The sequence below is a fragment of the Ornithorhynchus anatinus genome, chromosome X3 (assembly GCF_004115215.2).
Source record: "Ornithorhynchus anatinus isolate Pmale09 chromosome X3, mOrnAna1.pri.v4, whole genome shotgun sequence".
Taxonomy (NCBI): domain Eukaryota; kingdom Metazoa; phylum Chordata; class Mammalia; order Monotremata; family Ornithorhynchidae; genus Ornithorhynchus; species Ornithorhynchus anatinus.
The window spans coordinates 32,188,796-32,200,814 of NC_041751.1; the positions used below are offsets into that span (position 1 = coordinate 32,188,796).

Consider the following 12,019-nt stretch of genomic DNA (forward strand, 5'->3'; position numbering starts at 1 on the left):
AGTACATATGGTTGGAATAGGCATTTTAGGAGCTTTAATGAGCGCCCCCAACCCGGCCCAAATAGGTGACTGACTACTCAGGAAGGACTTGGAAATTGATAAGAATAAACTCCATTGTTTTCTTCTAGCTACCTATTTGTTTGAGATAATCCTTTCACCAACAGTGAAGTCTACCCTACGGTTCTCTTTCTACTCGGTACTCTTTAGTGGAAACCCTTGAGGTCGCAACATGGAGAGAGGAAATGAAACGTCAATGGATGAATTCATTCTCCTAGGGCTCTTCCCTGAGTTCAGACACCGAACCTTTCTCATCTCCGTTATCCTCCTGATCTACATCGTCGCCCTCGCGGGAAACACGGTCCTGATCCTCCTGATCTGGGTGGACCTCGGGCTCCACACCCCCATGTACTTCCTGCTCAGCCAGCTCTCCCTCATGGACTTGGCCTACATCTCCACCACCGTCCCCAAGATGACAGCCGACTTCTTCTCAGGGAAGAGGAACATCTCACTCATCGGTTGTGGAGCCCAAATCTTTTTCTTCTTCACCCTCGGGGGCACGGAGTGTCTCCTCCTGACGCTCATGTCCTATGACCGCTACGTGGCTGTCTGTCACCCCCTGCGTTACCCGGTCCTCATGAACCACGGGGTCTGTCTGCAGATGGCTGCTGGGACCTGGCTGGGGTGTGTGGTAAACTCCCTGGCCCATACCATCTACACCATGATTGTCCCCTCGTGCGGCCCCAGGGAGATCCACCATTTCTTCTGCGAGATCTCAGCCGTCCTGAAGCTCTCCTGCGGGAACACCTCGGCCTACGAGTTGGCGGTGTTTGCCATGGGAGTTGTGTTTCTGCTCGTCCCCTTCGTCCTCATCCTGGTCTCCTACGCCCTCGTCTTCCTCTCCGTTCTGCGGATGGACTCCCGGGAGGGACGGAAGAAAGCTCTGGCCACCTGCTCCTCCCACCTCACCGTGGTGGCCCTCTACTTCGCTCCAAACATTTTCATCTACATGACACCCGGCAACGCCCACAGCCCCGAGCAGGACCAGGCCGTGTCCGTTTTCTGCACCATCCTCACCCCGCTGCTGAACCCCCTCATCTACAGCCTGAGGAATAAGGAGGTGTTGGGGGCTCTGCGGAGGGTCCTAACCAGGGGTCTTTTCTTCCAGAGGAACGGGAAGACTAAGGGTCTTGATGTTCTGAACTCCTGTGAATGGCTGCGCTGAGATTCACTAGGGCAGAGTTGTTGGGGTTTTTTGTTTGGGGATTTTTTAACCGTATTTGTTAAACGCTTAGTACGCGTCAAGCACTGCTTTTAACACGGGGGTTGATTCAGTGTCATCAGGTCGGACACAGTCCCTATCCCACACATGCTGCTCAGGGCCAAAGTAGGAGGGAGAGTTGAAGAAACTGAGGCACAGAGAAGTGAAGTGACTTGTCCAAGGTCATACAGTTGGCAAGTGGGGGAAAAGAGATTAGAACCCAGTACCTCTGACTCCCGGGCCCGGGCCACACTGCTTCGCTACTAAAATCTACTAAAGAGTTCTACTAAAATAACCACTTGCTTCCTGTGTGATTCATTTAACTTCCCAGAGTTTCATGATCTCCATGTGTACGGGGAAGAGATCATACAAAAACAGATCCTTTCCCCTGAGGATCTTGTTTCACTTTGTTTTAAGTGTGAAGCTGTAAGTTTTAACTTCCTATTCTAGACCGTAAACACACTGTGGGCAGAGAAGGGGACTATCAAATCTGTTGTACTGTACTCTCCCAAGCGCTTAGTACAGTGCTCTGCACACAATGAGTGCTGAATAAATACCACTGATTGATTGATCGATTGATAGACTGTATGCTTGTCACGGGCAGGGGTTGTGTCTATCAACTTTCTGATATTGTATTCTCCCAAACACGTAGTACAGTGGTCCGTTCAAAGGTAAACCTTCAATAAATACCCTGATGGATTGATTAATCCTTCTCTCCCCATCTAGACTATAAGCTCACTGTGGCCAGGGATCGTGTCTATCCACTCTGTTGTACTCTCCCAATCTCTAAGTAAAGTGCTCTGCGTACGGTAAGTGTTCAATAAATACGATTGATCTTAAATAAATAGGCCTGGGAATCCAAAGGACCTGGGTTCCGATTCCAGCTCGGCCGCTTGTCTGCTGTGTGACTTTGGGCAAACTGCTTCACTTCTACGTGCCTCAGGGCAGTTCCCTCAACTGTAAAATGGGGATTAAGACTGTGAGTCCCGTGTGGGATATTGACTGTGTCCAATCTGATGAGCTTGTGTCTACCGCAGCACTTTATACACTGCCTGGCCCATAGTAAGCGCTAGACAAATACCATTAAAAACATGTATTTGTGAATGCTTGAAACCTCAAGGACACCGATTGAAGATTCTGTTGTCTCACAACCCTTCTAAACCTCGTATCTGATAACGCTCAAGAGGAAGAATGCTGATTGCCTCTGCTTTGCCTCATAAAGGGTGAATTCCTACAGCTCTGGGTAAGAGGTTTTTCGGATGAATGGTAAGGGTCCTCTATGAATTGATATCCAGTATGTTTTAGCCCCCTCTCCATACCGTGGTGGCCAGGTTCTATACCTTGCCTGCAACAGGATAGATTTGACTGAATCCCCTCATTCTCCCACCCCCAACACACACACACACACATGCACAATCCATCCCAAACTCATTCTGAAACTTCTCATTTCTTCCCTTCTTGGAAGGATAGAACCTCATAGAAGGTAAACATAGAAACATAGGAAAGCAGTGTGACCCAGCGGAAGGAGAAGGGGCTTTGAGTAAAAGGACCTCTTTGATTACAAGCTCAGGAAACGTGTCTACAGACCTGCTTAGATGGTACTCACCCGAGCATTTAGTACAGCGCCCTGCGCACAATAAGCACTCAATAAATGTGACTGATTGAAATATGGTTGGTTGGTAGATTCATTCATTCATTCAATAGTGTTTATTGAGCGCTTACTATGTGCAGAGCACTGGACTAAGCGCTTGGGATGAACAAGTCGGCAACAGATAGAGACGGTCCCTGCCGTTTGACGGGCTCACGGTCTAATCGGGGGAGACGGACGGACAAGAACGATGGCAATAAACAGCGTCGAGGGGAAGAACATCTCGTAAAAACCGATGGCGACTAAATAGAATCGAGGCGATGTACAATTCATTAACAAAATAAATAGGGTAACGAAAATATATACAGTTGAGCGGACGAGTACGGCGCCGTGGGGATGGGAAGGGAGAGGTGGAGGAGCAGAGGGAAAAGGGGAAAATGAGGCTTTAGCTGCGGAGAGGTAAAGGGGGGATGGCAGAGGGAGTAGAGGGGGAAGAGGAGCTCAGTCTGGGAACGCCTCTCGGAGGAGGTGATTTTTAAGTAGGGTTTTGAAGAGGGAAAGAGAATCAGTTTGGCGGAGGTGAGGAGGGAGGGCGTTCCGGGACCGCGGGAGGACGTGACCCGGGGGTCGACGGCGGGATGGGCGAGACCGAGGGACGGCGAGGAGGTGGGCGGCGGAGGAGCGGAGCGTGCGGGGTGGGCGGTAGAAAGAGAGAAGGGAGGAGAGGTAGGAAGGGGCAAGGTGACGGAGAGCCTCGAAGCCTAGAGTGAGGAGTTTTTGTTTGGAGCGGAGGTCGATAGGCAACCACCGGAGTCGTTTAAGAAGGGGAGTGACATGCCCGGATCGTTTCTGCGGGAAGATGAGCCGGGCGGCGGAGTGAAGAATAGACCGGAGCGGGGCGAGAGAGGAGGAAGGGAGGTCAGAGAGAAGGCTGACACGGTAGTCTAGCCGGGATATAACGAGAGCCCGTAATAGTAAGGTAGCCGTCTGGGTGGAGAGGAAAGGGCGGATCTTGGCGATATTGTAGAGGTGAAACCGGCAGGTCTCGGTAACGGATAGGATGCGTGGGGTGAACGAGAGGGACGAGTCAAGGACGACACCGAGATTGCGGGCCCGAGAGACGGGAAGGATGGTCGTGCCATCCACGGTGATAGAGAAGTCTGGGAGAGGACCGGGTTTGGGAGGGAAGATGAGGATCGACGGCGGGATAGGCGAGACCGAGGGACGGTGAGGAGGTGGGCGGTAGATTGATTAACCTGGGTTCTAATTCCACCTCCACCACTTGTTGGCTGTGTGACCTGTACTGAACACTGTACTGAGCACTTGGGAGAGTTCAGTACAACAGAGTTGGTAAACTTGTTCCCTGTCCACCACGGTTTACAGAGTAGAACCCAAATCTCCTGATTCCTGGTCCCCTGCTCTTTCTCTGAGGCCATATCTGAAATTCAAATGGATTCACCTTTAGGGATTGTTTCTTGAGGGATTTCCCTTCAGTCGCTCAGCTCTGGGATATCTGAAATTCAGGTTGATTAAAGTCTAGGGACAGAATTCCTCCAGGGCTCAGAACAGGCACAGACTCAGAGATTATACGAATCACAGGGGTCCCTCTAGGCGCTCGATAAATATCATTACCACAGACTACTCCTATCTGTAATTTATGCTAGTGTCTGTCTCCTCCTGTAAGCTCCTTGTGAGCAGGGACCAAGCCTCCCAGTTCTATTGTGCTCTCCTAAGCGTTTAGCACAATTTTCTGCACACAGTGAGTGCTCAAAAAATACAAGGGAAACACTGAGTTCAAGGCTGAACCATTATCTTGTGGAGACTGTGAATCCAGGGTCTGAAATCAACTCCTGAAAGGCCAAAAAAAGCAAAGGAGAAAAGGCAAAGGAGAATGTCAAGTTCTTAAGAGGTTATGATGACTGATGACAAAGGGATAGAGCAATAAAGCCCGGCGTTCGTGGAGGACCTGCCATCACAGTGAGTGTTTTCTCTCCTCATTGGAAGGATTTTTAAGTTGACATAATGATAATAGTAAAAACCATGGCATTTGTTGAGTGCTTACTATGTGTGCTTACACTGTTCTAAGCCCTGGGGAAGATACAAGGTCGTCGGTTCAGACACAGTCCCTCTCCCACCCAGGGCTCCCGATCTAAGTAGGAAAGAGGACAAGTACAGAATCTCTATTTTACACATGAGGTCACTGAGGCACAGAGAAGTTAAGTGACTTGCCGAGACCTGGACCCAGGTCTTCTGACTTTCCGACCTGTGCTTTTCCACTCGGCAAAGCTACTCTTCTGTCTGAAAAAGGTCTGCTTAAGTCATACACCCCTGGAAAGCCTCCAAACTTTGAAAATTGCCTCAGGGCTAAGTTAGGAGAGGAGTCAGGGTCAAGGGTGGATGGGGATTTGGGTGATGACTGAGGTTAGGATTAAGGGGAGGTGTCAGTGAGTGGCTTCATCGATTGCTGGGAGGTTCACGATTAAATGCTAGCCAACATTTTAAGGATGAATAAGAGGCCTTCGCGGATTAAGCTCTCTTTTTCCCTTCTCCCTCTTCCTCTGGGTTGTCTATGCACTTGGATCCGTGGACCTTTAGGCAGTTGATATTCACCCCATCCTCAGTCCCATATCTGTAATATATGGATTTATATTAATGTCTTTCTCCCCTCCCTTGACTCTAAGCTCTTTGTGGAAAGGGAACGTGTCTACTATCTCTGTTGAAATATATTCTCCCGACCACTTAGTACTCAATAAATACCACTGATTGATTGATTGATGATTTTAAGGCCATGAGAGATGGCGGCATATTTGTCAATGTTCCAGTGTCTACCTCCTTTTCTTTTTTTTATGGTATTCGTTAGGCATTTACTTTGCGTGTTTTCTTTAAACACCCCAATATGCTTCCCTTTATTCATCCCCCCATCCCAGCCCCACAGCACTGAATTTCATATCTGTAATTGGTTTATTTATATTAATGTCTGTGTTCCCCTCTGGACAGTAAGCTCATCGTGGGCAGGGAATGTGTCCGCTTATTGTTGTGTCATACTCTCCCAAGCATTTAGTACAGTGTTCTGCGCACAGCAAGCGCTCAGTAAATATGATTACTGAGTCTTACTGTTAATGTACGCTCTCTAAGATAGGGACACCTAGACTCCCAGGCCCGCTGTAGGTCCAGAAGAAAGAACGCAGCTCTGGAAATCCAATAGCAGGATGCTATAGCTGCTAATAAAATAACGCTAATAAAAATAATGACATAATGTGCCGAGCACTGGTTTAAGCACTGGGGTAAATACAAGATAATCAGACTGGCCACAGTCCGTGTCCCACATGGGGCTCACAGTCTGAGTGACAAGGTGGTACAAGGTACTGAACCCCAGTTTTACAGATGAGGAAACTGTGGCACAGAGAAGTGAATTGACTTGCCCCAGGTCAGCCACCAGGTAAATGGCAGAGTCGGGAATGGAGCCAGCCTGCCGAAGCTGTACCTTTAGTAGTCAGGTTTCCTGGCCAACGAACCACCTCGGGTCTTCTGTGAATAGGAGTGAGTCTTAATGGTACTCTCACCCAAAGCAGCATGGCCTCGAAGAAAGATCGTGGGTCTGGGAATCAGAGGACCCGAGTTCTGATCCTGTACATGCCACTTGCTTGATGTTTGACCCCGGTCAAGTCACTTCATTTCTCAGTTCCTCAGTTTCCTCAGCTATAAAGTAGGGTTTTAATACCTGTTCTCCCTCATACGGAGACTGGAACCCCCATGTGGCACCGGGATTGCGTCCGATCTGATTGTCATGTTTCTACCACAGAGCTTAGAACAGGTCTTGGCACATAGTAAGCGGTTAACAACCATCATTTTTTTAAAAAATGAAATTCCTTAAAGTTCACAGTCTGGCTCCTTTTCCCATCTCTATGTTTTAGCTCAAACTGATAAAGAAAAGGCATGGGGAGAAGTAATGCTACATCAGCGGTGACAGATTTCATTCTACTGGGCCTCTTCGCAGAGTTTGGATATCCAGGCTTCCTTATCTCCATCGCCCTCCTGACCTACGTCGTCGCCCTCGTGGGAAACGCGGTCCTGATCCTCCTGATCTTGGCGGACTTCCGGCTCCACACCCCCATGTACTTCCTGCTCAGCCAGCTCTCCCTCATGGACGCCACCTTGATCTCCACCACCGTCCCCAAGATGGCCACCAACTTTTCCTTAAGGACAAGGGCCATTTCAGGAGTGGGCTGTGGAGCTCAGATCTTCTTCTCCCTGACCGTAGGGGGAGCCGAGTGCCTCCTGCTGACCCTCATGTCCTACGACCGCTACGTGGCCGTCTGTCACCCCCTACGTTACCTGGTCCTCGTGAGCCATCAAGTCTGCCTGCGGATGATCCTCGGATCCTGGATAGGGGGCATTGCGAATGCCCTGGTCCTAACCGTTTCCACTATGCAAGTCCCGATATGTCAGCCCAGGGTGCTCCACCATTTCTTCTGTGAGATCCCCGCCATCCTGAAGCTCTCCTGCGAGAATACCTCAGCCTACCAGCTGACTGTCTTTGTCCTGGGCATCGTGTTTATGCTCACCCCTTTCTCGCTCATCGTGGCCTCCTATGCCTTCATCTTCCTCTCCATCCTGCGCATGGACTCCCGGGAGGGGCGGAAGAAAGCCCTGGCCACCTGTTCTTCTCACCTCACCGTGGTCACCCTCTACTTCGGTCCCACCATGTTCATCTACATGAGGCCGGACTCCTTCCGCAGGCCCGAGCAGAACCAGGCTCTCTCCGTGTTCCCCACCATCCTCACCCCAGCTCTGAACCCCCTCATCTACAGTCTGAGGAACAAGGAGGTGTTGGGGGCTATGACCAAAGTCTTTTTAAGACGGTCTGAATCGGGGTAAAATAGAAATATGTTGTGGTTATCGCAGAGCTCGCCTAGGGACCAGGGACCCTGGGACCGGGATCACATGCCGGAACCTTCTCGGACCAGTCGCGTCTTGTAGCCGTCACTAAAGAGATCCTTGCTAATGTCCTCACGACCGCGTTTGAGACTTGAGTCCATAAGGCTCTCATGAAACAAATCTGAATGCAGGAAGTACCGGGGAGAAATGCCAGTTATTTTTCCTGAGTTGGAATGTCAAGTCAACACCACCGTCCCTTCATCCATCTTCACCACTGATGGGTGTATGTACGTATATCGTCCTTAGCACACCCCGAACCGTGAATACTCTTGATACGCTGCTTTGCACACAGTAAGCGTTCAATAAACACCATTGATTGATATGGATATCCGTCCATTCGATGTCTCTGTTTTGACCATTCAATTGGCAATTTTTTTTAATGTTTGCCCCCCCCGGCCCCGGCCCAATTACAGCATACCTCCTTGCAAGTAGGATGATCAGTGAGAAAATCGATTCGCTAGTACGGCCGCGATACGAATCAATGTCCAGGAGGCTGGAACCCAGCGAGGGAAGGTGAGGCACCTACCGGGGATGCCTCTTGAGAAGGTCGTTGTACAGCAGGGAACGTGTCTACCGAATCTGTTACAATATACTCTCCCAAGTGCTTAGTACAGTGCTCTAGTGCTCAGTAAACACCATTTTTGATTGGTTGACTGAGAAAAACAGTAGGTAGAGAGGCGGTGGCCATTCTACTCTAGTGATTTCCTTTATTAAGGTTGCTGGGCAGTGTGACCTAATGGAAAGAGCATGAACTTAGGCGTCAGGGGACCTGGGTTTTAATCCTGGTTCTGCCACATGCCTACTATGTAACAAATCACTTCACGTGTCTGTGCCTCAGCTGCCTCATCTGTAAACTGGGGATTCGATGACTGTTCTCCCCGTGAGGCTCTGAGCCCCATGCATATCAGGGATTATGTCCAACATGATTTTTTTGGTTCTACCCTCTAGACTGCAAGTTGCTTGTGGACGGGGAATGTGTCTACTAACTCCGTTGCACTGTACTCTCCCAAGCACTTAGTTCAATTCCTTGCACAAAGGAAGTGCTCAGTATATGCCACTGACGGATCTATGCCGGCGGCTGGCCTATACTAACAATCTAATAAATACCATTATCGTTATTAGTGTATAATTTCAGTGAAATTTTCTTTAGAGACCAGTTTGATGACCTCAGCTCTGATATCCAAAATATGGGTTAATTGAAGTCTAGGGACAAAACTCTCCCAAGACCTTCTCACGAGAGCCTGAAGACACAAGCGGAGAATCCCTCTTGTGAATTTTAGCTTGATCCACCGTCCCGCTTTTAACCCCCTTACTTCGGACACATACAAATGCTAAGGACCAGGGGCAGTGTCAGTCAGGCTGTGGGATCAGCGACGTGTGGCTTTCATTTAGCCCCGAATCCGGCATCCAAGGTTAGTTTGGTTTGACGTTCTTCTACTCTGACAGAGAACGAGCAAAGGGAGCTGAAGAAAATTGCCACTTTCCAGGGCACGAGGCTCATCAGGTCTGAGGGAAACCAGCAGGCAGGCGGTAGATTAGAGAAACAGCTGCAAGGGGCCCTGGCTGGTAGCACCTGCAGAATCAAAATCTCCATCTTCCCCTCTCCTGGAAGGAAAGTGAGTTCACCTCTGAAAAATTTACTGGGGCGAAGGGATCCTCAACATACTCGTACCCTATTGCATTCTGGTGAGTGCCAAGTTTGCCTTGAACGAATCCTCTTAAGAGCCTTCAAAATAGGGCTGAGCTGAGGTTAGTACTGATTTGTCTAATTTACTGAAATTTTTCACTCTTTTCTTAATGGAATCTGTTAAGTCCTTACTATGTGCCAGGCACTGTACGAATCACTGGATAGATCCAAGCTGATCAGGTTGGACACAGTCCATGTCTCCCGTGGGGCTCACAGTCATAGTCCCCATTTTAATAATAATAATAATGTTGGTATTTGTTAAGCGCTCACTATGTGCCGAGCACTGTTCGAAGCGCTGGGGTAGACATAGGGGAATCAGGTTGTCCCACATGGGGCTCACAGTCTTAATCCCCATTTTACAGATGAGGGAACTGAGACACGGAGAAGTTAAGTGACTTGCCCACAGTCACACAGCCGACAAGTGGCAGAGCTGGGATTCGAACTCATGAGCCCTGACTCCAAAGCCCGTGCTCTTTCCACTGAGCCACGATTTTACAGATGAGGTAACTGAGGCTCAGAGAACCGAAGTGACTTGCCCAAGGTCACACAGCAGGTAAGCGGGGAAGTTGGAGTTAGAACTCAGGTCCACTGACTCCCGGGCCTGGGGTCTTTCCATTCGATAACTCTGCTTCCTCAGTAAACAACAATGGCACGTGACATGTTCCCTGTGGGCAGGGAACACACTTACCCCGTTTTATCGTAATCTCCTAAGCATTTAGTACAGTGCTCTGCACACAGTCAGTGCTCAATGAAAGCAATCGATCGATCGATCGATCGATGGATCGATTCACCACAGCGGAACCGTCATCGGCAGCAAACAGTAAGATTTGCTTCGACCACTAGTTAGGCTCCACTTCATCTATACCATTTTAGCTAAGGGAACGGGTTTTCAAGTCTGAGTTCTTCGTGGATATTCTACTAGATGATACCCTTTATTTCTTCAGTGTATTGTTGTGAAACTCCCGCTGGTTTTGTGGAAGAAAAACTTCCCAGACTCTGTGTATTCGAGCTGGCATATCAGAGATAAACCTATTGCAACTAGAACTTCTTCTAGAACTAGTAGGGAGAAGGTGGGGTTTCCTCTGCTAGTCAAGGCCAGCTCCGCTCTGAATAATCCAGAGCTTCTTTTATACCGTAAAGCAACTAATTTAATCAAAGTACATTACAGGATAAATAACAATAACTTCTTCGTATGGGGTTTTCTGTTGAGCCCCTCACCTTGTTCTCCAGGTGACTGAACCCCACCCAACCCCCCGAAGCAGCCTGGCTCAGTGGAAAGAGCACGGGTTTAGGGGTCGGAGATCATGGGTTCTAATCCCCGCCTGGCCACTTGTCAGCTGGGTGACTTTGGGCAAGTCACTTCACTTCTCTGTGCCTCAGTTACCTCATCTGTAAAATGGGGATCGAGACTGTGAGCCCCACATGGGACAAGCCGATTACCTTCTATCCCTCCCCGCCTCCCAGCGCTCAGAACGGTGCTTGGCACGTAGTAGGCACTCAAACGAATACCATCATTATTATTAAAGGAGTAGCTTCCTCCTGTTTTCGGCTACTCCTTTCAGAAGACCTAGAGAACAAAGTGAAGATGTGTTGTGAAATTGATTGCCTTGGCAGACCTTTAGCTAAAAAGGCTGGGAGAGAAGGCGGCAAATACAGGCCCTTGACCATTATGCTTCCACGGTTTTAAGGATCAGCTAAAAAAGAATAATAACAACTTGAATTTGTATAATGCTTTTATTTCTCCAAAGAACTTTCCTATTACTTATATTTTGTCTTCCCAGCATTGCTGTGAGTTAAGTAGAGGCAGATTTACTATCTCCTTCTTATAGGTGAGGGGACTGAGACACAGTATAGGGAAGTGACTTGCCTATGTTCACACGGCAGGCAAGTGGTAGAGCTGGGATTAGAAGTCAGGTCCTGTGAAGCCCGGGCCCGGACTCTTTCCACTAGGCCACGCTGCTTTGCCGCACAGGTGAGGTTCTCCTTTACTGGGCATGTTCTGGGGACTTTGGCAATTCCTGCCAGTAGTGGTTTCCCTGGGGAATGTGTAGACTGCAAGCCCTTACCCGGAAAGCCATGGAATCCTGATAGCGGGGTGAAAAGGGATGTTGATAGGCCAGGGCAGTGGAGATGAGCACACCGTCCACTGCTAAGGCACGTCAGAGAGAGATTAGCATTATACTATGTATATATGTACATCTGTATATATCTATAATTCTGTTTATATTGATGCCTGTTTACTTGTTTTGATGTCTGACTCCCCTCTTCTAGACTGTAAACCCGGTGTGGGCGGGGATCGTCTCTCTTCATTGCCGAATTGTACTTTCCAAGTGCTTAGTATAGTGTTCCGCACACAGTAGGCGCTCAATAAATACCACTGAATGAATGAATGAATTAGCCTGTCATCAGAGACCCTGTCAGAAATAGGTAAGACAGGTAGGTCTTCGATCATTCCATCAATCGATCAATGGTATTTATTGAGCACCGTGTGCAGAGCACTGTACTACGTGCTTGGGAGAGTACGACAGAGTTGATAAGCCCGGTCACT

At 48.9% G+C, this 12,019-nt stretch overlaps 2 protein-coding genes across 2 annotated transcripts; both read left to right on the forward strand.

The window, feature by feature from the left end:
• The first annotated feature begins 215 nt into the window (after nucleotides 1-215).
• LOC100089157 (olfactory receptor 2L2-like) lies at nucleotides 216-1,401 on the forward strand. The gene has a single exon (XM_016225978.3). The coding sequence runs from the start codon at nucleotides 230-232 to the stop codon at nucleotides 1,220-1,222; it is 993 nt and encodes a 330-aa protein (XP_016081464.1). The 5' UTR covers nucleotides 216-229; the 3' UTR covers nucleotides 1,223-1,401.
• A 5,370-nt stretch (nucleotides 1,402-6,771) lies between these two features.
• Nucleotides 6,772-10,498, forward strand: LOC100089149 (olfactory receptor 2T27-like). Its single transcript, XM_039910621.1, has 4 exons — nucleotides 6,772-7,720; nucleotides 7,916-8,022; nucleotides 9,231-9,470; nucleotides 10,416-10,498. Exons 1-4 carry the CDS (start codon nucleotides 6,783-6,785, stop codon nucleotides 10,496-10,498), a joined length of 1,368 nt encoding a protein of 455 aa, XP_039766555.1. The 5' UTR covers nucleotides 6,772-6,782.
• The last annotated feature ends 1,521 nt before the right edge of the window (nucleotides 10,499-12,019 follow it).